At 39.6% G+C, this 26632-nt stretch overlaps 2 protein-coding genes across 2 annotated transcripts; one reads left to right on the forward strand and one right to left on the reverse strand.

The window, feature by feature from the left end:
- The first annotated feature begins 8332 nt into the window (after positions 1–8332).
- Positions 8333–14514, forward strand: LOC115737160 (polyadenylate-binding protein RBP47-like). Its single transcript, XM_030669160.2, has 6 exons — positions 8333–8773; positions 10210–10690; positions 12465–12544; positions 12612–12742; positions 12952–13048; positions 14151–14514. Exons 1-6 carry the CDS (start codon positions 8333–8335, stop codon positions 14274–14276), a joined length of 1356 nt encoding a protein of 451 aa, XP_030525020.1. The 3' UTR covers positions 14277–14514.
- Positions 14515–23346: 8832 nt separating this feature from the next.
- LOC115737180 (transcription factor bHLH95) lies at positions 23347–26137 on the reverse strand. Its single transcript, XM_030669184.2, has 3 exons — positions 25742–26137; positions 24747–25202; positions 23347–23559 (listed from the first exon to the last, which is right to left on the reverse strand). The coding sequence occupies exons 1-3, from the start codon at positions 26099–26101 to the stop codon at positions 23464–23466; spliced, it is 912 nt and encodes a 303-aa protein (XP_030525044.1). The 5' UTR covers positions 26102–26137; the 3' UTR covers positions 23347–23463.
- Between the last annotated feature and the right edge of the window lie 495 nt (positions 26138–26632).

Consider the following 26632-nt stretch of genomic DNA (forward strand, 5'->3'; position numbering starts at 1 on the left):
ACAAGCCTCTAAATTATGGGAAATGATGATTGTCAAGGCAGCATTTTGATAATTCGGATACGGCAGCAAATTATTCTATCTAGTGTGAGGTGATATTCTCCGAATTGGATAAGCCTAGTTACATCCAAATAAGATGTTGGATGAGAAATTCGTCATAAGGGGTGGGATAAACCTGAATTGGATTAAAAATAAAAAAAATAACCAAACAATTCCTATTACCTTCTAACGGAGTGAAGGGGTGGCGCATCTGGATATTGCTTCATTGGCATCTCGCAAAGACCACCATCAAGATAGCTAGTCATTTTCACTTTAGACCGCATGATTGTCATCGCTTCGACCACGTTGGTCGTGTGACGACCCTGGCCCGGATTGTTACAGGTCGCCATCACCAGCTATAGATCGGGTTCCGATGACTGAGGGTGAAAATGAGTCTAAAGACATTCATCGTGCGAGGTTTGCATAGATCATCCTTTCCACTACCTCCTTGTCGCATACATTCTTCATGTCAAGCTTGACCTTTTATCCGTGACTCATGGGTGGGTTGTTCACCTGCTAGTCGGCGAAGAACGACCAGCACACCATTGGCTTCATGGCGACCAGGCTCTCGAGCTTCTAGTTCCACCTGTTGCGCAAGAGGAACGTCGCAACAACGTCATGGTGCAGAACTTCCTCATGTGGGCCCACCTCAAGACATACCCTTTCTCTGTTGTCGCCTCCCTCAACTCCACTTTCTTCAGTGATGGAGACTAGACTGTCGCTATCCTCTCGACATGGGAACATCGAAAAAATGATGGGTTTAGAGGAAATGTCGAGTTGGGAGTAATAGTCCTCAATCAGTAGGTTCTCCCAAACCCCTACCTTACCCGATGTTGGAAAACTGCAATCGGAAGAAATCTATCTATAAAATGTAAACTAATTTAGCGCCACCACTAGCCTATTGGAGCCAAATGAGATGTGGGAGGATATGTCACTATCTATGCAACCAGAGAATCCATAGTCGAGCACTTGATTACACTAATTATCTAACTAGTGCCCTTTCGATATATAAACTTGATTGGTTTGTTACCTAATTAATTCAAGTAATTTTGCCCATTTTATTATCTTATGCCACCAAATGATGTCCATACATGAGTGCACAATCAAGGAGAAGCAGACAATACCATGAATGTGATTGTTGACACCTAATTTAATCGATCCCCATTGAATTTAATTCATTTTTTATTAAAGGCTTAAAATAGGAAAAGGCTAAAATTGGAATTTGCCTATTTTTTGTTTTGTTACAAATTAGGAAATTTTAAATTAAGAGTAATTGACATTAATTTATTGATAAACAAGAAGAGAAAAAAAGGAGGGGGGGGGAATTAGAATCGGATCGGGGCAGGTCAACCGGATCCGCGAAGGCAGACCCGGCCCGCAATTTTTCCCCCACGCTCGAGCGGGCCTGTGCAGTGCAGGCCCTTGTTTAATGTTTCTCTCTGCGATTGGGCCGGGTGTAGGCCTAGTTTTCCGCTCGCCTTCTCTTCCTCCTATGGGCCCACGGCCCATAGGCCCTGCCCTCTCTCTCCTCCTCCTTCTGCTCTCCCTCTCTCTCCTTCCCCGCGACACAGGTAAGCATGACTCTGGCCAGCTATTATGGCCTCCCGTGCGCTCCTTTTTTCCATGGCTTGGGAGCTGCCTTGGGAGATATTTTCCCTGGCTATAAAAGGCGAGTTGCAAGCGAGAGAAAAAGGAGCTTAATCATCAGGAGATTGAGAAGAAAAAGAGAGGAGCCGAGAGTCTATAAGGGAGAAATTGGGCGAGTTCGAGGGGAAACTGATCGCGCTGAGCAGCGGAAGTTGGTTTGGTCTTCTGCCACTGTTGATCGGTCACCTTTCGTTGCCAAAGAAACCTTGAACTAAGTTGGTCCCCCCCTCTCCCCCTTCCTTGGTGCTCTGTTTTGGTACCCGAGGGCTCGCCGGGCCAAGACCCGTAGGTTTCTTAGTCTGGCGAGCTTTCTGGCTAGTGGCCATACTTGCCTGCTAGTGGTAGACCCTCATCCTAGCATTTTTGTGGTTCGGTTCGGCCCCATGTGTGTCTGTGAAGTTTTCGGTCCCCGTCCCCTGTTTTTGGTCGCCGAAACTCCCTCGCCTGAGCCGTTGCCTTTTGGCAGAAATCGAGACCCAAAATATGCATGTTTTAGTTAGGATTAGTTGCTGCTTTGCCCCTTTGTCTTTGTTGTGCGTTACTATGGACCGATCTGGTCATTTTCGTCGCCAGTGAGCTCCGGCTGAGGTAAACCAGTACAGGGAAGGCCATCAGGAGGTCATTGTCGCCGCTAATTGTTACCCTAGAGAGATAAGAGATCAAACGAAGCTGGTCAAGGTTTTGGCCAATGTCGGTGGTGACTGGCGAAGTGTCGATAATAGCGGTGGCCAATATTGAATCGGGGCCCGGAACCGGCCCGGAATCGGCCCGTTGATGCGGCTGGAAACGGCCCGTTGACCGGGCACACGGTTCCGACCCGGTTTTTTAAAAAAAAAAGAGAGAGAGAAGGCCCGTAAAAAAGGGTTATTGGGCCTAGGAACCGGCGGTTACGAACCGGAACCGGAACCGGCCCGAACCGGAGGTTCCACCTTTTTCGGGGAATCGGAACCGGCGGTTCCGTTGAACCGGCCATCACTAGTCGATAAGGCCAAATAGGTCTCGGCGGGCCTCACGTGCGCAAGGAGGAGTTTAAAAGCACGGAGACCGGTCCAACCGGGTTTGAGCAGGTTGGTTTGGTTTGTGGAGGTTGAACTAGGAGCAGGTGACATCGTTTCAAGTAAGGTCTTACATAAACGGACCCTCGAACGTCGTCGTTTTTGAAGGGGTAGCCGGGTCGGGTCGGGTCCGGGTCCGGAGCTCTGAGCCGAACAATGTCATATCGGGTTGGTGCATGAAGGCGCCAAACGACGTCGTCTAGGTTAGGAGGACCACGGCATCATTCTGGGGTCCCATGGCCAAGCGGGGTTGGTCGGTCGGTCGGGTCTTAGATCATATCCATGGGCAATTGGGTGCAAATGGTGCCATTTTGGCTAACCCTCAGTGTGACTCCATTTTGGGTTCCGCACGGTAAACCCGAAAACGACACCATTTCGATTTAAAAAAATCAAAAAATATTTAAAAAAAAATTCAAAAAAATTCAAAAAATTCAAAAAATTTGGAAAAATTAGAAAAAAAATTATTTTCTTTTCCATTTTTAGCATAATTTTCTATTTTAGGCTCCCATTTTAGAATGGTGGCAAATCGATGTCTAGTCCAGTTTGATATTTGTTTAGGCGATTGTTGTTTCAAGTTTGTTATTTTGGATTGTAGCTTATCCTAATGTGGTTTGCATGACTAGTTGATTTCCATACATTAAGTGTTTATTTTAGTATTGCTTTTTGATAAATTGCCTGTCACACTTTCCTAGGAACTAGATTAAAGATTTAGTAGGTAACACCCGAAAATGACAGAAAATAATTGGGTATGATCATCTAGCACCGCTTAGGTACTTTGAGGCTACGAACGATAAGCAGAATGTGTAGTCACCTTAGGAATGTCAACCAGTTAGGTACCGAAAAGGCGCCGATTGTTTAATGAGCATAAAGAAGTCTCGAACCTAGATGCTCTTGTTGCGTAGAAATGGTGACGACACTTCCATGTATCGATTAATTTTTAGCCGACCCCAAAAGGCTAGTGGCAACTTCGAATAATTATTTAGGTTGCTAATCACAACAACGAAAATCCAATATCACGTGAAGGAGGATTTGGGAGAATCAAAACCATGGTTCGATGACAATACCTCTAAATCTGCTCTTGCTAGACCTTTGAGAAGGGGAAAAGCGAGTCGCGACAACGATAACAAAATAAAGCGCGGGAAATTAAACTCTATAAAGCACCGAGTTAGGATACACATGGCCCCGTTTCACCTAAATGACCAATCTATAAAACTCATATCATAGGTGCTCACCAAAAACCCCTAAACTAGCCACATGCTAATTAAATGAAATTTAGCTAAGTCTACGGCTAAAGCTTAACAACTTAAAAAAGGCCTGCTTCTAATCTATTTTATTGTTTTTTTATACATGTTTATATTGTATTATATTATTTAATAGGCACTATTATTGTTATTTTAATTCCAAAAACGAGGACCCGGGCCGGGCCCTCGGGCCAGATCCGAATGCTGGTCTTACTTTACCCGAGCTCCGTTGGCCCGGACCAATGCAGAATCAAGTTCAAACCCACTCCACCAAAGTAAAACCCAAATTCAAGAAAGTCGGAATAAGCCCAAAGTTTCCATATTGAATCTGTCCCGAACTCCCCAAATCAAACAAGTCCGCATTTGTGAAAATTCCATTTACAACGTCAAATCGGCTGCCGACAAAACCTCAAATAAATGATAACGCTGAATCGGCTACCGTATACAGTGTGGCTTATATAGTAAGTACAGGACATGATAAATTCAGACAAAAAGAAAAAAATTCGTCTACTGCTGTCGGTTACTCCCGACCAATTCGGTCATCGGCCGCCGCCGTCAACACCTCCCAGCCACCTCGAATGCGGCCGATGGAATACTATTACCGGCCACAACTCGCACGAACGCAGAGAACAGGGACATGAAGAACTATCCAAAGACGGCCAGAAATTGCGTGCTCAAATGATCGATTCCAGGCCACATCACCCACAATCAACGTCCATCACCACAAGGAGTATAAGTTCCAGGGTATTAATGACGCAGAATTTTTTTTTTTTTTTGGGTATTGGTACTATAGTCCGCATAAATTTCAGTTTTTAATAATATTCCTCATTATATAATTTCATTTTCCTTAGATTTCAAGTAAAATTTGGCCATGTCACCCCCGCGAAATTCCGACAAAAACGTGTTTAAATTACCGTTACATGAATTTGTGCCCTAATTATTTTCGTGGATAACCTTCACGTCATTTTTATCTCTCACTCTCTCTCTCTCTAGATTTCTCTCTTGACATACTCACCCGGTCCCCTCTCTCTCACGCATACCCGGCCAACGCCGTCGCTCTCTCCGGCTCTATCACTCTTACAATGATTATATACATGTGCTCAAATGCTTGTGGACCGTCAAATTTGATGGGATCCAACATTCTTACAAGGCCCAAATGTATTTTTTTTTTCCTTAATATGATAGCTTGTATCTTTTGAAATAACTAGTTAATAAAAAAATATTTCCTTATTGATAGTCGAAAAAATTGTTAAAAAAAGTCATAAACTCTTTAAGTTTATCGATTTAGTTATAAAATCTTCACACATTTTGTCAATTTAATCTTATTGACAGAAAATCACTTGCGTGGACGCATTAATTTTTGCATCAGCTCAAGGAACGTCAGTATATTGCAACTCGTAAAAAAAAAATATGACAAATATCTTAATGCGCTTGGTCAACGATGTTCCGACGTGGTCAAACTTTGCGTTCTTTTACTTTTATTCTTTTTTTTTTAAATTTTTCTTTTTGTCCCTTGCCCGTTCAAAGTTTGCAACAGCCAACGTTGACGAAGAAGGTTGACCCAAAAAAGGGCGTTGACCAAGAAGGGGGTTTGAAGACGCAACCGACACACTTTGGCTTGGGGAGACACCATGCGCGTGACGGGGTTAGACCGTGAGAGGCTGAGAGCTTGACTATTAATTGATTTCTATTTACATTCTGGAAGCTCAAACTCAAAAAAAAAAAAAAAAAAAAGGTGGGGGCCACTCGCTGGTAGTGGACTTGATTGAACCGTATCCGAACAAATCGAACCGATGCTCGGGTCTCGGTTCGAGTCATAATAGGTGCACATCCATATACAATCGGTTATGATCCGAACCAGGCGATACTCCTAAATTATTTATGAAAAATAGAGCATGTGTTTGGCTCCCTTGTTTCATGAAAAGAACCTAGTTTTGTGATTAAACTGGTAAATTTCCCATCACATTATGCATCCCGGGGATTCGTTTCCAAATGGGTTCACGATAGATGATTTGAAAGAAATCGCATTAATATCGGTACAATGCAAATGCGAAGTTAGATTACCCTATACACGATCTAATCCTAATTGGACATATCCCAGGACAACACTGGTTCTTCTTCAATCTCATCAAAAAGCAATTAGAGCCAATTTGATATGGTTTTTCGAGATAATTATCTAAAAAGCCATAAACTTATTGTACATTTGTCAATTTAGTTCTAAATCTTTTAATTGTGTTAATTTAGTTCTAAATATTTTGGCGATTTATCAATTTAGTCATAAACCTTTCAATTGCGTCGAAATTATAACTAAACCTTGAAGTTTTGTCAATGTAGTCTTAACACTATTATTCTAGCATAATTTTTTATTGACAAATGGTCAAAATATTTAGAATTAAATCGCCAAATTGTCAAAAGGCTTATTATTGAATTGACAAATTGTTAAAAATTTTAGGACTAAATTGGAATAAATTGAAACATTCGGGACAAAATTGGCCAATGTACAATAGGCTTAGGACTTTTTTCGAAGTTGTCTTACCAACTTGAGATGTCACTTTAAAATGTGCATTACCACTAGTATAAATTATTACACCTTGAAACATAGCTTCAAAGTAGTAGCTACCATGCGAAACAGTAACCTAATTTGTTATGGCAATTGTCAATGTAATTTTAGAACAGACACAATATATCCGAGCCAAACTCGTCCTTCACAGTCTAACCGAGATTTTCTAAAATCGAGTATAGATTGAGGAATAGTATCGCCGCTCGTCGGCTTGCAAAAGAAGTCTCGGACCGCTAGACCCATTTTCGCTTAATAGTTATAAACTCTTTGAAGGATGAGATTTTCGGCTTGTTTAAGCCTTAGTTTAGGCACCATGCTGCCCATGTTAATCATGAGATGATACAAAACTCTCTCATCTAGGACATATGGATATCATGTACTATGTAAGACGAAGTCAAAGGTTATTTTTGACCTTAAGCATTCGTTAAGTTTTCAAGCATGGGCTAGCACGTCCACAATTATAGTCAAGGTAATGCTGAAATGCTAAATTTGTTTAGTGTTTTCTATGTATAAGAGGATGACAAATCGACAATTATGTAGGTGGAAAAAGGAGGTTAGGAAAAAACTATGACGAATTACTCATTTGAGATCGGGGCGGTGAATTCCCTAATTTTTTCATGGTTTCGAAAAATCGGAGTAGATCAACAAGCGAAGTATAAATCTAGATTTTTATTTTCAATAATTACTCGATGTAATAGGGAAAATTCCAAAAAAAAAAGCTTATAGTACCTTCATTTTCTCAAATAAGGGCATGAATTGCTTAAATTATTTCAAAGAATGGACTAGATGAACGGTGTTTTTATCTTTTACTTTTTTCTGAAATTTTTTTCCTTTTTCCTTCTGCCTTTTCTTTCTTTCTTTCATTTTCTGTGTTCTCTCCTCCCTTCCCCTTCCCCTCCACTCCCTAGGCCATTGCTGGTCTCACCCGAGCCGGCGTTGGGGGAGGGCATCATCGCTAGCCCGGGCGAGGGTGACACCCTCGCTTGCATCGACTTGGGTTAGGGTAGCCCAACACTTGGCCTAGCCTCCCGTGGAAATCTCGCCTCGCCAAGCCTTGGTGATGAACTTGATGTCGAACAAGAGCACAGACTCTAGTGGAATGACACAAGATCCTGTGCCATGAAGAATTTAGCTAAGTACATAGCTTACTTCTGATGATGATGGGGTCTGTCATGAATCAATGGAGGTTCCCTCCTTTGTGACCTGCTCCTCTCATGCCATAGCTGAGCTCTAGAGGTAGCGATGGCTTAGGGAGGGGAGAGAAAAGAAAAGAAAAAGAAAAAGGAAAAAAAGGAAATGACGAAAAAGAAAAATAAAAAAAAAAGAAAATTTTTAAAAAGTAAAGGATGAAAATATCCTTCGATCATTTTTTTTTTGAAATAAAGGCCATTTTAAAATTATATTTAAAAAAAGAAGGATAATTTAGATTCTTATTTGAATTTTTTTCGATGCAATATCGCGTTTTTGTGATGTTGATTAAGGAGCTTCGTGGGGAAAAAAAAAAGTGGACGGCCAGCCAATAGCGATATAATCGAGGCTCGCCCAGAGGACAAAAATGAAGAAGAAGAGAAGATCGGAAAAACGACGACGTAGAGAGTGAGTGAGAAAGAGACAGAGAGAGTCCCTATATAAAAACCTGCGATCCGCCACCCCCTTCTCTCTCTCTCTCTCTTCGCCTCTGCAGCCATCTTTTACTCGGTCTTCCCTCCCTCAGACCGCGTCTCTTTCTCTCTCTACGCCCCCATCTCCACACGCTTGAGAGAGAGAGAGAGAGATCGACGGGCCGACCGAAAATGGCACTGAGCGGAAGCGACGGCGTCGATCCGAACCCGCAGCACCCGAACCAGCCGCAGCAGCAGTGGGTGCAGCAGCCGCAGAGCCAGCAGCAGTGGATGATGGCGGCGGCCGCGGCGACCAGCATGATGCAGTATCCGGCGGCCGCGATGGCGATGATGCAGCAGCAACAGCAGCAGCAGCAGCAGCAGCAGATGATGCTGTATCCGCACCATTACTTGCCTTACCACTACCAGCAACTCGCGCCTCAACATCATCCCTACCAGAGCTACCAGCAGCAGAGCTACCACCAGAAGCCGCAGCAACCGCGTCAGCCGCCGCCACATCAGCAGCAGCAGGGCGCGTTGAGCTCCGACGAGGCCAAGACCATCTGGATCGGCGATCTCCACCACTGGATGGACGAGACTTACCTCCACAGCTGCTTCTCTCACATCGGCGAGGTCAGCTACGAAATCTCTCTCTCTGTCTTGCTTGTGTGAGTAGGTTTAGGAACGACATTTGGCTATTGGAGTTTTTTCGATTCTAAGCAAGGTCTCCGATTGGGGTCGGATCCCGGGTGAACTGATGAGTTTCTCTGTTATGAGCAATGAAGTTAGGGTGAGTGCGTACCAGGAATGGCGTGTTTGTTTGAGTAAAAGTTGGTTTTTGGATCTCGAGGGTGGTGTGGTTGGATTTGTTTGTTTTTATGCGTATGTTTTACCTTAACGCATCGCTCCAGATGATGGAAGATGGGGGAGTTTCGTGAGCTGTGTTTTTGGGATAGAACAGATTGATTTAATTGTTTTAAAGGTCTGAAAGTCAAACATAACGTGCGCTTCTGTCAATTAAAGCGCGACCCACATGATTCAATGCATTTTCTTACGTTTAAGCCTATGGATAATGCTACCTGCTGGCACAAACAATTAATGTGTTGACCTATCGAACTTGAGTAATTAGGAGCCCTGGATCTGAGCGTTGAAGTGCTGAGGATGACGAATTGGAGTACAATCTGGCGATACTAATTTTTTGCTTCTAGCATAAGATGGATCGTGGCTATCTAGGAAATGAAGTAAATGCCCTGGTAGAAACACACATTGTTAAGTCAAAGCATGTTTTTCGTGCACCATTTCTTCTTGTTGTTGTTGTACAGTTTTAAGACATAATAGACGGGGGTTGTGCATATCACGAATATGCCTATGTAAGATGTCTAATGATAGAGTAATATGTGAATGGTTGAGTACAAGGCTGCTTTATAATAGGCGCAGTGAAATGTACGACATTATCTGATTGATTCTATTTGCTGAACAGGGGTAGATTACAGATATAGGTGAAAGTGGAATTAGAATTGCTAGTAACTTAGGTCGGATGTATGTATGATTTGGAGTGCCTGTACCAATTCACATAATTCCAATTTTGAATAATATAACACTAGATTTCCCCAGTATTGCACCAGCAATTTCTTCTGAGAGAGCTTGAACCTGAAGGGGTTTTCATATATCCAAATAACTTCTTTCAGAAAGAAAAGAATGTCTCATCACTTATTTGTCGATCAAGCTTTTTGTGCAAGTATATATAAAGAAAAATAACGAATAGGAAAACTTGTCTGTAATTTTTAGTCTGTGTTGTGCTATTGAATCAGCACTTCAGGAGATTGAAAGTTGTGTCTTGACAAGTGTGATTTTTAGAGGGTGCTTCATGTTTAACCTGATGTGATCTTGGATAATTAGCTCTATGACAATTTTTGTTTGGCGAGAATTGAAGAAAATACTTCCTTTGCTAGGTTTTTCGTTTTAAAAGTTAAGGGAAATGTGCTCTGTATAATCTCTTTGATCTTTGCCATGGAAGCGTTTTCCCATAACTCCACTCTCATCTTATGATTGGCTTCCTGCATGTGCAGGTTTTCTCTGTAAAAGTGATACGTAATAAACAAACTGGTCAGTCAGAGGGGTATGGGTTTGTTGAGTTTAGTTCACGTTCTACAGCAGAGAAAGTCTTACAGAGCTATAATGGCACTTCCATGCCAAATACAGAACAGCCGTTCCGCTTGAATTGGGCAATGTTCAGTTCAGGTGATAAGCGATTGGACATGGGTTCTGACCTTTCCATATTTGTGGGAGATTTGGCTTCGGATGTAACCGATGCTTTACTGCAGGAGACTTTTGCTGCTAAATATCCTTCTGTTAAAGGGGCAAAAGTTGTGATTGATTCAAATACTGGCCGTTCAAAAGGTTATGGATTTGTTAGGTTTGGTGATGAGAATGAGAAGTCAAGGGCCATGACTGAAATGAATGGTGCATATTGCTTAAGTAGGCCCATGCGCATTGGTGTTGCTACCCCAAAGAAATCATCCGGGTATCAGCAACAGTATTCATCACAAGGTATGTGGAAATGATCCATTCTCTTTGTTTGCTTGAGATCATCCTTAAAAATTCAGTAAGGGTAGTTTGATATCACAAAAGTTAAAATTTTGTCCATATCTCTATCTATGTTTGGTGAATTTAAACTCTTCTTGGATGAATTCCTGTAATTATGACCCACCCTTGTTTTCTTCAAACCTATTGAAATTCTTTGTTTTCCATTTGCTTTTGATATTATTCAGCCATTTACGAAAAATCATTCTTGGGCTTACCGGCATTTGTATGTGTGGATGTCATGTGCATCCGAAGTATAATGCTTGATGCCTATAGCTATTTCAGATTTATCTTAAAGAGGTCCATTTCATTATGGTTGTGGTTGTGATGTGGCCGTACTGTGATATAGTTGTGCTATTTTGTGTTCTAGAGCGTGTTTCAGCAATGCATGATTCAAGCCAGGTGAAATGGTTTCTTATGCGGGGAATTTGCAACCAATGACAATGAATCAAATTTTTGTTGATCCTCTCAGCAGCGGATGATCTTGGGCTTTTGCCATTAGGGTCAATAAAAAAATACGATTTCTTTTTAGCATGAGGCAATCTACGATTCATATGTTCAATAGGTTTTGCAGAATAATCCTTATATCGTGAGATTTGAGTACTTTAAGCTGTACCTTAATTTGGTCCTTAATTGTCGTCTGCGCCAATTATGGATGACTTTTGCATGTGATCGAGGTGAGTTGCAACATTATCATGGGACCATACAAATGGTGCCGAATTGTCCGTAAAACATCCTTGGAGGTCATTTGTAAGACTGGTGGCCCAAATTATATGCAGATAAATGTAATGAAACAAAGATTGTAGACAATTCAGATCACCGTTTTTGCATGTGATTGTACAAAATTACTACTTCAATTACATCATTGACATAGATAGACCAAGCTAACACAAAATATCCTAAAAATTTGTGTCCCGTGCATAAGTTGTGATTCAAGTTCCAATTAAAAGAGGGTTTGAGACCACAACCACTCAAAAACATGGGAACTCAAAATTTGTTTTTTCAAGTGTTTGAATATTTCAAGTGAATTTGTAAGTCAGGAATATGGTTTCTAGGGTGATTCGGGTATGTCATGTTCTATTCGGGTCAATTTTTGTTGTTTACAGAATTTAGTGGGGTCAAAGCATAAAAATGACGGGGGTAATACTCCAATTGTGGGCATTAATAGAAATTTTGCATGCTGACCTGGGGCTGTTGCTCAAACTCATGATGTTGTGGCTTCGTCGTTGCCCTTCAATTATCATTTGACTTTGGAGTGAGTAGAAATTATGTTCTTCTCAGTTGATAAACTGTATCAATGAAGTGAATTAAATTATAGTGAAATGAGTAAAGACTGAAAATGGATCCTTCATTGAAACATGGATACTAGATACTCAACTGCGGAGAGGAAAAAGAATTTTCATGTCCTTATTTTTCAGATAAAATACGCTAGCTCTCAAGGCTTTTTGAGAGTTTGTTGTCTTGATGTGTAGATTATATAATTTATTAGGTTGTTGCATCTGCTTCCCGTGAGAACTGTAGGCATGTGGAAATATTGATTTACTTCAACAACCTTACGTTATCATCCAAGAATCTTGAGCATGTGAATTTTCTGTAAGTCAAAAGGGCATATATTAGCTCAGGTTGCTCTTCAGCAATAGCTATTTGGGATGTCACAACATCATTATTTTATTTAAATCAAGTGTCTTCTGTCTATCTTTGTCCTGTCATATACATTTGTACTGATTGTCTCTTTAATTAGCCTTGGTGTTGGCTGGTGGACATGCATCAATTGGTGCTACTTCGCAAGGATCCCAGGCTCATGAGTCGAACAATTCTACTGTGAGTGTTCTCGATACAGTGAGTCATTTGAACCATATATATCTTGACAACTCAAGCTTTATTGCAGATCTTTGTGGGAGGGCTTGACTCGGATGTTAGTGATGAAGATCTCAGGCAGGCATTTTCTCAGTTTGGTGAGGTGGTCTCAGTAAAAATACCTGGTGGAAAAGGATGTGGCTTTGTGCATTTTGCAGACAGGTACCATTCGAACTACCTTACGTGTAAAAGAGGGAGCAGAAAATGCTATAAAAAACAATATAAAGTTATGAAAAAGCCAATAGAGAAAAAAGTGAAGGTTGTGCGAGCATTTTCTACTAAAGGATGATTGAATATGAAGTTATTATCTTGCTTCCATGTATCACAATTAAAAAGGTCTAGTGTTTACATCTGCCTGTTGCTGTCACTAGGAAAAATGCGGAGGACGCAATGCAGGAGTTGAATGGCACAACCATCGGCAAGCAGTCTGTTCGTTTATCTTGGGGCAGAAGCACTGCAAACAAGCAGGTAAATTTTTAAAGCTTTTGGTTGATCTTTGGATGTCCCCTTCCCAGCTTTTTTCAGGGGAGCAAAATGAAAAAGCTTTTGCATGCTTATCCTTACAAAATAGTCATTTAGGCACCTTTGCTTCTTATTTTGGTCCTTCCATTGTTCATTTTCAACTAGCTTTCTTGGAGCTCTTGGTTCAGTTGGAAGGAAATAGCATAGTCATGCTTTTGAAGGTTGCAGAACACCTTTCTTTTGTCAATTTCATGGTGTGAATAGGGGTGGCAAATGAGTGGGTTGGGTCGGGTGGGTTCAGGTGGGTGGAATATAAATCAAGGATCATGTTAACCCAGTTTACTTGTCTTCACCCATTTTGGTCTTGTACAACTTGAATGTAACTTGGAATGACCTCGTCATGACCCAAGTCCACCCAAATAACCCCTATTTTGGATGCATTAACTAAGTGACTGATGCCATGGCCCAGCCATCATCATTGCCACCGTTAGCAGCCACATTAAAATTTTTGTAAATTAAAAAATAAAATATGAAATGGAAGATTAATTAAGAAAAGATCTAAAATGTTTTTTCCAACAAAAGATCTCCAAATATTGACCAATTCATAAAGAATATCAAAGTTGCAACAAAAGACTTCACTTTAGATGTGCAACAATCTATGTAAATTGGTACAGATATGGACCACTGGTGGCATCGCCGGTGGAGATGCCGAAGATGGTTCAATTCTAGGTCTCAGTCTCCCTCTCTCTCTCTCTCTCTCTCTGTGCTTACACAAAGTGGTCTCTCCGGTCAAAGACATGATTGTTGCTAAGTCTTTGGCGTTGCCTCAAGATGGCGACCACCATGGGTGGTTGGCATTCTCAGGCGACCTCAATGGGTATTTCTAAATGATCAGTCAAATTTTTGTTGTGTGGATACATCAGATGTTAAGAGCAACAATTGTCACTTTCTTATAGAACAGTATCAAATGTCCAGCATGCCTTTTATCTCCTCTAATGTATTTTCCTAGTGACATTTATAGATTTCTCCTCTCTTTCCTTATGCTTGTCAACCCTTTTTTGCCTATAATCTGTTTGAACTTGCTCAATAGTGTTTCGTGGTTTGACAGTGGAGAACAGAGAAGAGTAACCACTGGAACGGATCATACCATGGCGGATATGCCAATGGGCATGCTGCTACATCAAACCAGGATTCTAGCCTGCATATTGCGGCGGTGGCTAATGGGGCTTTGTAATAGAAGTAAGCTAAAAAACTTTTGGATGTGAAACGAGTGGTCTTCATGAGTTGTTCATGGAGTTAAGTGTGCGAAGGATTTTTCCCAGGTAGATGGTGTTTTTACGCTAGAATTGCCTAGGGATGTATGAGTACTTTTAGTTTGGATTGTGGGCGTAGAGGAACGGGGTTTATTCTTTTTTGAGAATCAACCTTAGACGTGCAACTAGCAATTATCATGCCTGCTCTCTCTTAAACGAGCCACCAGTATCGAGGTGATCGTGCTCTCTCTCTCTCTCTCTCTCTCAAACGGGGTCACGTACATGCCATTCAGCTTTGCTGAATATCGATGAATGGTCTTCTCTCCGAATCTCTCTCCTTATGTATCTCCGGTGACTGGAGGATACACTCGGTCTCCTTTACTTTAGATCTAGAATGAGCTTGTGCAATATCGAGCTGACGAGCTCGTTGCCATTGAAAAGCTTAATGCTTTGCAAGCTTCGGCTGAGAGGGTAAAACATAGTTATGGTGGTGGTGATTGGAGGAGGAAACACCCGGTCTCCTTTACTAAAGAACTAGAATGAGCTTGTGCAATGTCACGCTTGTTGCCATCACCACCAGAGCTTAGTGCTTTGCGAGCTTAGCGTAGAGAGAACGAAGCAATAGTTATGGTGGTGGTGATTGGAGAATTGCGAGCAAAGGCAATGGTGGCCAATGAAGATGACGATGACCTAGATGGTCGATGATGGTGGGTTCCGGTTATTGGCATGGAGGTAGCAATGTTTCTCTCTTAACAATTTGAATCATATTTGATGCTCGGTTTATCGATCTACCGAGGAGGGTTTCCATTAGAAGCCCCGTCTTTAGTGACGATAGAAAAGGATTTTCAGGGCACCTTGGCTGTTGTAATGAGACGCTTGTGGTTGGATGACTAATATTTCCTTCTGGCAACAATGGTTGCTTAAGATGTCGCGAAAGGATCAATTAGGGAAAATGGCATTATTGATAGTTCATAAATTTTGGCTCAATGTGCAATTTGGTCTATGAACTTTTAATTTGTTTGACATGGTCCATGAATTTTAGCTCAATGTGTAATGTCGTTTTTGAACTTTAAATTTGTTCAATATAATCTCTAAACTTTTTAGTACACATTCAATTTAGTTTCTACGTTATATGAAAAGGTTCAATGTTACCTTTCAATTAATTCAAGTTGAGAGATAATATTGGATATTTTTATATAGTTCATGGACTAGATGAGTATAAAATAAAAGTTTAGAGATCATATTGGGTAAATTAAAAGTTCAGAGACCATATTGTATACTGGGCAAAAGTTCGGAGGCCATTTATATCACGATCCCGCTCAATTAAGTACATCCTTCCGTGGATCACGGGAGCATACAGTGGGCCGTCGTCGAATTATTCAGTCGTCGGAACGTCCTTGCTGGGGACGAAGATCCTCTATTACTTACGGTGATTCGCCAGTGTCTCAATCAATCTTCAACTGTATGTGAAACATGGTATGTGTTAATGGTAGAGATGCACTTTGGGGCATATTGCTATCGTTTTGTTATTTGGGTACCGGACATGCTCAGTCTTAATGGTTTTTGGTTCAATCTTTTTCTCTTTCCCTTTTTTTCCTTTTACGGAAAAATCTACTATAAACCAAACCGGCCCATTACAATTAGGCTTCGTTTGTTTCTTGAAAAATGAACGATTTGAAAAATATTTTCTAAGAAAATATCGCTTAGAAAATGAACGAAAAAAATTTTCCGTCATTTACGAAAATATTTATACATGAATTTGTTGTAGATAATGGAAAATTATTTTAAATGATATGAATGATCATTTTTAGAAAAATTATTTTTCAAATCATCTATTTTTTTTTTGTGTAAAACGAAGCTTTAATCTATGTAATAGTTCTCAAAACAACTACCATGATAGTTGGTAGAGGTGAGCGGTTATAGGTTTCTTATATGTTCCCCTTGGAACTTGGAACCTACCCGTCAGAACATGTTCATCATATTTTGGAACCTGGAACCTACCCCGTCACAAGTTCCGGGGTTGGTTTCAGGATGCCCGAGAACCTATCAACTTCTTTTATTTTCTTTTATTTTTTCATTTTTAGTTAAGTAAAATGGGAGTGAACGCTACATTTAAGAGAAAGTAGATATGAGTAATTTTAGGTTCCTTACAGGTTACATTTATAACCCGAAACTAATCCATTAAATTACATTTATCATTTTTTGGGACTTGGAACCTAAAAATTTGTTTGGCTCCAAATCATACACTCATCATCGAATGCTATAGAATATTGGAGGATCGTGCAAAAACATATACCGAGAAAAACATAAAAATTTATTTCGGGATTTAGGGTCCGGGTTTCGGGTTCCAGGTTCCGGGCTCTAGGTAGTGGAACTTAGAACCTACCTATTGAAACAGGTTCTTCAATTTTCGGAACCTGGAACCTACCCTACATACCTTGGAACCTGGAACCGGACCGGATCCTACGGGTTCCGGTTCCAGGTTCTCGGTTCTATCCTAGAACCATGCTTACTCCTAATAGTTGGGAGAAGTGCACTAGAACCGCCACAAGTGTCAAAACGATAACTTATGTGTCAAAATCGAAGAAAAACAATTACTTAAATGCCAAATCAAAAAAATTCCAGCCAAATTAATTATGTGACTTTACAAATAGAAATTTTATTTGATGTAGAAATTTTTTTAAAAACTCTAGCCACGTGGACTTCTACGTACACTTCTAAGCTAAAAAATTAAAAATATTGTTAAACAAAAAATAAGCTAAAAACTTAAAAAATGAGGGCTTGTTTAGGCGGCGAGGGTCGCCGAGCCTCGGCCAATGGCCGGTGACCTCCATTGACCGCAGGCTAGGTCGAGCCTAGCCATGGGCTACTAGCCGGGGCTTGGCGACCTCGTCGGCCATCCCCACCCTCACCTCCCCAAACAAGCCCCCCTTTTTCTAGTTTGTAGATTATTGTTTTATTTAATTTATTATTATTTTTTATTTTTAGTTAATTTTGAAGTTTGAATCGGCTAGCCATGTCGGCTAAGATATTAATAAAAATAGGGTCATGTAGGATATCTGGTAAGCAAATTGGAGTTGGCACTTCAATAATTGTTTTTTAAAAAAATTTGCTACTAAGCAATGTTCTGAAACTTTTGGCACTATAATGAGCGTTGTACACAACTTTTGGTATTTCCGGTGTACTTCTCCCCATGATAGTTAAATCCCTCAGCTTGCTTTCCTTCCCCCTCCCCCCTTTCTGTAGGTCCTCTATAGTATATCGATACCCAAAGATGAGACATAAAATGAAGGAAACTCAATACGTACATTTAAAGAAATATTTCATAGACTGACCAATCCCCTATCCAATATTCGACTTGAACTATCAAATGCTTTGAAAATTCAATTATAGAAAAATTTTCCTGTTTTAAGTTCCAAATGTTTATTTAGGGATGAACCTTTAAATAATTGTACTGTATTTTACAATTGAGTTCTAAAACTTTCAAAATTTACAATTTAGTCCTAAAACTCGTCAAATTGATGCAATCAAATCCTTCTGTTAAATCCATCTAGCTTGACTAACGGAAAATGTTGACATGGATCTTTTTATTATTTCTCCTCTATGTGGCAATGACGTGGTTAAAACATGAAATATAAAGTTAATGCGACGTCGTTTTGGTATAAATATGATTTTAATGTGAATTCTATTTAAATTATATTAAAAAATAAGCTAACTTAACAAAAAGGAAAAAAGAAAAAAAGAAAACCCAAACGAGGGCTTGCAACCCTAGCTACTATCGCCGATCGGTGATGGAGGGGGGATGGCCGGTGGGGATCGCCGGACCTCTTCTACGGTCACCCTCGTCTAGGTTATCCTTCCTCTTTTTTTGTATTTTTTTTTAAAGTTACCTTATTTAAAATATAATTCAAATAATACTTTCATTGAAAAAAAATCAAATTTGGAACAAACCAACATTATTTTAGACATGTCAATGCCACGTAGCATAGAGGAAATAATAATAATAATAAGCCATGTCAGCATTTTTCTTTAGTTAAGATGGACGGATTTAATGTAAATACTTGATTGCATAAATTCGACAAATTTTAGGACTTAATTGCACATTTTGGAATTTTTAGCACTTAATAACACCCTTGTAACAAGTTTTGAGACTTCCCCACTTATCCTCTTCGAGTATCACAATAAAGATTAGCGTTTAGAAATTGAGACTCCGTTTGCCGCTGGGGAAGATTTAGAAGGACAAAGGGGAAATTCTTCGTTAATTTCGTCAACAAAAGGAGGTCGGAACTGTGGTTACGTGGGCGTGTCAGTGGATATGTTTTCCCTTTCCCTCTCTTTACCAAGCCATTTCTTGCTTGTTGCCCCTCTCCCTTCCCCTATCTCTTCATGGTTTCACTATCTGATGGTAACTCCTTACTTAAGAAGTGATATAGATGAGAGAAAAGTGGCGAATTACAAAAAATATCCTATATCTATTGTAATTGTGTTAATTCAGTTCTAAATTTTTTGCATTTATGCCAATTCAATCCATTAGGTTGGCTGGCCGGCGCCGACGCGACACCGACAGCATTGATGTGGACTTTTTTTTAATAGTATTTAAATAATTTTTGAAATTTTTAAGATTTTTTTTCTCTCTTCTTTTTTATTATTTATTTATTTTCTTTATTTTTTTGCCCCACACTTAGGACCAGCGAGGGTCACCACTGGGTGAGGGCGCTTCGACCCCAAGGGTTGGAGGGAAAAACACAAAAGAAAAGAAAAGAAAAAAGAAAAAAAATCATTAAAAATTCACAAAATTATTAAATATTATTTAAAGATGCATGTTAGCACTGGCCGATCGAATGGATTGAATTGGCACAAATACAAAAGGTTCGGAGCTGAATTGATAAAAAAATGGTTTAGGATTAAATTGGCATAATTACAATAGGTTTATAATTTTTTTGCTAATTTTCCTGAGAGACAAGTGTTGGCGATTTCTTATGTGAATTCAGCGAGTTGTCCTCTCTTCCTTCAAGTTCTTCCACCGCTCCGGTGACACACCAGCCACGCCCCTTCCCTTTCTCTTATCATCAAGCCCCCTTATCCATTTCCTTGTCCTTCACCAAACGGAATAGTCTGTTCTTTCGAATTCAAAAACAAAATTGGTGAGCATGTTTCCCCTTTGAAGCAACAAAGGCCTACACCTAAAGTAAGAAAGCAAGTAGGTTAAGGTTACAAAGTAAGGTCAGCTAGTTAAGGAAGGATCAGGCTATGAAATCTCTCGGCTAGACGTGGCGGGTTCGTCCGAACCGCCGGTTCCGATTCCTAAAAAAGGTGGAACTGGAACCGGCCCTTGAAGGGCCCGGTTCCCGGGCCCAACGGCTCTTTCCCCCTGGGCGTCCCCCCCTTTTTTTATAAAAAAAAAGGGGTCGGAACCGGCCCTCAAAGGGCCGGTTCCGGTTCCGGGTCCTCGGTTCCATTTGGCCATGTCTACTCTCAGCCATTAATTAATTATACTAATTAAAAATTATTGAGGTGTGAATTGAAACTTCACCAAAGACTATATGAAAAATGTTGGTCGTATCACATTTGTGATAATTGCTTTAATGCTTCGTTTGTTTCACGAAAAATAAATGATTTGAAAAATATTTTCCTAAAAATAATTGCTTGTATCGCTTAAAAAGATGAATAAAAGAAAAATATTTTTGTCGTTCACGAACATGTTTAGATATAAATTATGATTAATAATGAGAACATCGTTTATTCATTAATTATTTCAAAAGATGCAACCGATCATTTTGAGGAAAATATTTTAGAATAATTCATTTTTTGCAAAAGGGCCTAAGTTTTGATTGTTTACTTCGTACAATATTATAAGCTTCTTGTTATGCTTAAACTTTTTCATACTCCTTTTTAATTAAAGTTTATATGATATTCTGATCCAAGCACCGATAAAACTTGGTATTCGATTATTTCCTTTACTAATTTTACCAGATAAAAACAAGGAGTAGTTCTTTCGGGGACTCCTTCAATTTCTTTCGGCTGCTGGTAAACCCCTAATTTAAATTGAAAATGAATGAGTAATGTTAGTGCTATGTACTTGTGGAACCTTCTTGCTTGTCCTTAAGACGTTTCTTCCACGTCTTATATTAAAGAATAGAGGTACAATAACATGTAAGTTAGATGATTTGAAAGCTCATAAAAGCACATGATCCAACATTGACCGAAGTTCTTCCTTTAGAATGAATTACGGCCTTCATTTTGTGCTCCAAACCTTTTGACGCTCTAATGGAATCTACCTTGTCGCAACAATGCAATTTTTTTTTTCTGTTATTTATTTAATTATTTTTTCTCTAGGATGGTTAGCGAGGTCGAGCGACCTATACGTTGAGCTTGCATTTTCCAAAAGTCCAAATTATAGAAAAGAAGAATTCTGGAAGGATCAATTGTGATTTCTATATTCATTCTTTCGTTTACAAGGCAATAAGCACACTTATATATAGAGAAGAAAATCAACCGTAATTGACTACAAATCAGGAGATATACATAGAAACATGGGATATACATAGAAAGAGTATAAAATAACAAGAACTCTTCCTATTTTGAATTTAATAGATAGCTCACTCTAACACAAATTAGATCTAGTAGAAACATTGAAGAATGACAACAACATTATCATGTCAAATAGCACACGAGCTTTTAATAAGTAGATAAGCTTAAGCAAGCCGGCCCATCATGTAGATGTGGAACTAGAACTCATTTTCAATGGAGTGGATAATAAATGGATTGCATTAATTTTTAAAAACAAGCTTAAGTGAATCATAAATGAGCCGAATTCCTTAAAAAAATCCTAAATTTTAGGTACAGTCCCAATTCTATCCAATTTTTTTTTGTCTAAAAAAACCGTAACTTTAGGTCCAGTCCCGACTCTATCCCGATTTTTTTTTTTGCCTTAACAAAAACCCCAAACTTTAGGTCTAGCCCCAAAACTACCTTGGATTTTGTTTTGTCTAAAAAAAATTATAAACTTTCAATTTATTCTGAAATCTACCCTATGGTTTAATCTCAACTTGATGTGACATTTTCGGATGGATAAAAATCCGTATTAGCAAAGTATGGGTGATAAGTACGGATCGATGTGAGATTTTCACATGAATAACAAATACCCCCCAATAAAAATTATTGAAATTCTCCAAAATAAAACCATTCTAAGATATGAAAATTGGAGATGACTAACAATGATCTTTTTTTTTTTTTTTTTTTTGACAAAAGATTAATGAGGGCAAATTTGAGATCAGAGTAAAATTTGGCGATTTTCCTCTTAGACAATAAATAAAAAAAAAGTTCAAGGTTGATTTGAGAACGACCAAAAGTTTGAGGTGTTTTTTTTGACAAAAAAGGTTTGAAGTAGATTTGAGACTGGACGTAATACTTAGATTTTTTCTAAGACAAAAACTGTTTGAGGGCAGAATTAGGACTGGACCTAAAATTTGGAACTTTTTAGAGAATTGGATCATCATAAATTGGTTACTTAAAAATTTAATGGGTATTAAAAATATTTTAAATGAGTCATAAATGAGTTATCCAACTATCTTGATGAGTCATAACAAGCGGGTCTTTCTATTTATTTATTTATTTTTCTTTCTTTTCTTATTTTTAGGAAATTCATCATGGGTTGGCGACTCTCGTCTGCTATCGGCAAGGGCTTCATGGCCCTCACCAGATTTGAGTGAGGGTCTCGTGGCCTTCATCTAGTGGCCAAAAATGGTCTTTGGGCCTTGTTTGTGGTCGATGAGGGTCAGCCAGCAATGCTCATTGGACTGAGAAAAAAAAAGAAAAAGAAAAAATATTATTTTATTTTTAAAAAAAATAATAAAAAATTATCCACGGTGTTTTAGAAATATAATTTTTTAAAAATTTATAAGAAACAAGTTTTCCTAGATTGGTTTAATATAAAAGTGATTTAACAATATGAGTCCGATTGAGTATGGGTCAAAAAATTAGCTTTGCAATAAATGAGTCATAAACAAGTTATATGGATCAATTTTAGTTGGAACAATTGTGACTCAATCCAAATCCGATCTGACCCACCCCTTTGATAGGTCTATTATCATGTCATGGGACACCCATACCGACCTATATGGTGATCATGACACCTACCAACAAAGATCATGCACACTTACTGATTTAAGCATCAGAAGAGTACCCCAAGAGCAAATGCTCTGGGGACTTCTTTTATCTATGATGTGCGGATTATGGGCCTTGGAGCACGTGAACCGGCTACGCGCAGGTTGTGAAAGTTGGGTATCAACAGTTTCTGCAAATAAATGTTCTGCCGTCATTCTCCATGATATAATCAGGAATGAGAGTTTAACCAAGTTGTTCTTTACTCTTATCAGATTCAAGAGGTCTTGAGTTCAATTTTATAATTTTTTTTCTCAATTTACTAATTAGAAGATTTGGTACATTTGGTTCTCAAATTTTACTGGTGAAGATCAATGCACTATATTTCAACTCCTCCATTGATTATGATGTTGAACACATATCCAAATATAAATCAGTATGGATTAGATATTTGTTTAAATTCACAGTGGATGATTGTTAGACATTGAAATTGCGACTAAAACAGTCATGAACTAGCAGCAAAAATGAGCACCAACGGTTCCCCTTTCTCCTCTCTAGTGAGCGTCACTCTTCATTGCTAGAACAACAGACCAACACGCATGGAGCGACGTTTGTCGGATTTCAGTCATCAAGACCCTATAAGAGTTCTATATTCCAATTGAAGTTTGCCTGATCAGGTCACTATGACCTCGACAATCTTCTAAACCAAAGCTTGCAACATTCGATCCGAGATCGCGCCATCAAGGCCTCGAAACCTGTTTGTGAGAAGAATCGATTCTCACGCTCTTTGTCTCGAGATCACGACACTAAGGCTCTTGAGTCGTTTCGGCGAGAGTAGTTGACGGTTAAACATGCTTTGAAGCTTTTGTTAGGTAAGAACACCAAGGAAATTAAGCCTTCAAAAAGAAACCAGGATTTGCTAGTTTAGGGTTTTATGCTTCTGCACATTGCCCGCAAAAACACCACATACATTACCTCATCTGCTTTTATCGCTCCTTGAATAACAGCTTCATGACATTAGTTCGACAAGGATCAACTTTGATGAACCTGATATTGTTCTTGAAATCAAGAGGTAGTCCAGACCATGATCTCCGTCGCAGCTTGTTTGTATATCTCTTCGACTGAGAGAACCTTTGTCTGTTGGTCCGAAGCTCCTGCAACCTTCGCAATTAAAGAAGTTGTAATGTGTCCCTCACTGGATGGCGATATTTGTTATGTGCATATAACACAGCAAAAACAAGTGCAAGAACACACTGATTATAGTCACCAGTAATGCGCATAATGTGCAGAAGTACTCACTTCACGTTTGTACTTCTATGTAGGTGCTGATTAGCTTTTGGGGATATATATGTTATTCACAAGGACTGCTTGTTAATCCAGTGAGACTGGCTTACTGGTTGAGGAACTAAACTGTATAATTAGGCGCTTGCTATAGGTTTTCTACGCGATTAAGCGCCAACGATCTCATTTTTAGGGCAAACACCCGACACTCTTAGACTTCGACTTATGCCTCGCCGGGTCCACGAGCTTATGGTGCATTTGACGGGCTCAAGGTTTAGAGTGAGCTTTCTCGACATTCACAAAACAACAGGAAAAAAGAGAGATTCGGCTGTTCTGGTTTCAGCTTCTGCCCCACGCTTACCACAGCCAATGAACTGCAGGAGAGTCTTAATCTTCCTCTTATTTGGATATTTAACGAACGTCAAATATCACCCTTCTATCTAATGTATAGATAATCAAATGAGAAATAAGCATATATGAGGTCACAAGGGTTAGGTAAACATTGCAATATAAGTTTAACCAGTGTAATTCACTAGAGTGGTCATCCATGGCGCATCGAACTCAAAAATATAGGTATTGCTCATCAATCACTTAATCTGCTTGAGTCTAGGGCAAAGTTCTAGCAAAGTTCTAATTTCAAACATACAAAGAAACAATCAATGTACTTATGAAAATAGCGTACAAGTATGTTAGGTAACTTAGTCTGCAATGCTAAATTGTTTTACTGAGTTGTCTGTTAGATTTTTTCCAGGCCTCAGAAAAAAGTATTATATTCAATAGCTTGAATAGGGGAAGCGGAGTTCTTGTGTTTATTCTTTATCAATGGAAATAGGCCAATTCATCCTCGCAAAGGTGGTGGAGCTCCGATCCTACTAGTGATAACGGTTGTTATGCTTTGAAGATGACATCCTTAATGCTCAAAAATGTGCGTGCGAATGCTATACACTCGTCTCATTGCATAATCAATCTTCTTGTTATCGGTGAAATGTGGACCGAAACCACAGCGTTTAATTCATAGGGCAATAGCAATTCATTACTTGATATTCGAGAACTAGAAGCAAACTTACTTGAGCTTGAATCATGTAAAGGCTTCGGCTATAATCCGATGACATCTGAGCGGATACCACTTGGATCTTGTGCTTCTCCAACACATAGCAGATAGCAGTGAACAGCCCAGGTTTTTTCGGCGAGCAGACACTGATCATCGCCTCGTCGCCGCAGATGTTCAGAACAACATTGGGGGAAGACCAAGTTTGGAAGGCTATTGGATGTCGGAAGACCGGAGACGACGCCGAGCTGCTTGCGGCGCTGATGGGCAAATTGCTGGCAGACCCTTGACTGGCCAAGAAAGCCTCCCTCGAATCGCAGGCTAGGCTCTGGGAATTGGCCGTGGCCGACGGCTCGCAGTTAAAAACAGCAGTGCAATGGTACTTTTCATGCTTTTGCTTCTGCAGATTTTGAAGAGTGTCCTCCAGGTTTTTGATGTGGCTCACAGCTTCATCCACTATGGTAGATTTGTCAGCCTGCAGAAGAAAAACCATTGTGTAGAGAGATGAGCAAGACTTGAGAACAGTTACAAGTTACATCTGGGTATGCCCATTGATTTTAAGTGTTAGTGCAATTGAAATCAAAAGTACCAACAAAAAAAAAAAAATACAAAAAATTTCTCTTCAAATTCTTTTATACAGGCTATGGGAAAATGTTGCTCAGTTAAATTTTTGGTTTCTCCAACAATGGAATTCAATTGATAAGCAATCATCTTGTGCTTCATAAAATCAAGATTTGTTATGCAAGTATCATAGGTCTAGCCAATGATGATGTCATTATTAAATCTCTAGAGTTCCTGAGTATGTAAGCATTAAATGCAAGTGAAAGCAAATCTTCTTCCCATCAAGAGAGCTCGACACCATTATCGTTTCCCATTTGATTTTCTCTCTTCATTTTTCTGAACGAGCTTTTGACATCTCCCTCTTTTTCAGAGTAAGGCAAGAACAACAAAGATCGATGCGACAAAAATGATGAACAACAAAGACCAATGCGACAAAAATGATGAACCTACGACCTTCGGAGGGATATGAGGGAGCAAAGCATGGAGATTAGCAAACATGTCCCTCATCTTCTTCCTCCTCTCTCTCTCTGTCCATATGTGTATGTCGTGGTCTGATTCGCCGACAGCTTTCCCTTCGCTCGCAGTGAGCTCGCCTTTTCCGCTCTTGTCCTCGCCTCCGATCATGCCGCGGGTTCGCTTCCTGGTTGGCATTGGGTCGAGCTCCTTTGCCGCCGCTGCCTGGGCGTGAGAGCTAGAGCAAGCAATCTTCTTACCCAATCTGTCTCCAATGTTGCCAGCAGAATTATCAGGCTTTGCAAAATCCCATGGTGGGCTCTTCCATGGGAAAGTTACATGATCTCCTTCTCCAGACATGGCAACAACAACAACAATGGTTCGAGTAGAGAGAGGGGGGTGAAAAGTAATCAAGAGAGAAAGGTGATATATAGAAGAAAAAAGGAAGCAAAGAGAAAGATAATAACTCGCCTTTTTAATTAAGACTGATCTCTAAATTTGATTTATTAAAATGATGCATCGAATTGAAAATAAATTTTTAAACAAGCGGATGAAATTCAATTATCATTATTCAAATCACTAAGTAAATTGATCTTAATAAATTTCAAAATACTTTTCTTATTCTTCTTATTATTTTTTTTGCCATGAAATGGAGGCGATTAACTTGGCTTGAAGAAGAGCCCAGAATACAATCATGAGACTAATGCCGTTACTACCTCCAAAACGAAAACGCATGGCCATAGGAGAATAGAGACAAAAGATTTCTCTCTCCTGCGGGTCCCGTTGGACTGACGGGGGCCCCATCAACCTAACTGAGCCAATTCTCAGTTATGATCGAAATTACTACTCTGCCATTATCCTGCAGAGAACTTCAGTTTGAATGAGTTGGGG

This window comes from Rhodamnia argentea, chromosome 5, assembly GCF_020921035.1.
Source record: "Rhodamnia argentea isolate NSW1041297 chromosome 5, ASM2092103v1, whole genome shotgun sequence".
Classification (NCBI taxonomy): Eukaryota; Viridiplantae; Streptophyta; class Magnoliopsida; order Myrtales; family Myrtaceae; genus Rhodamnia; species Rhodamnia argentea.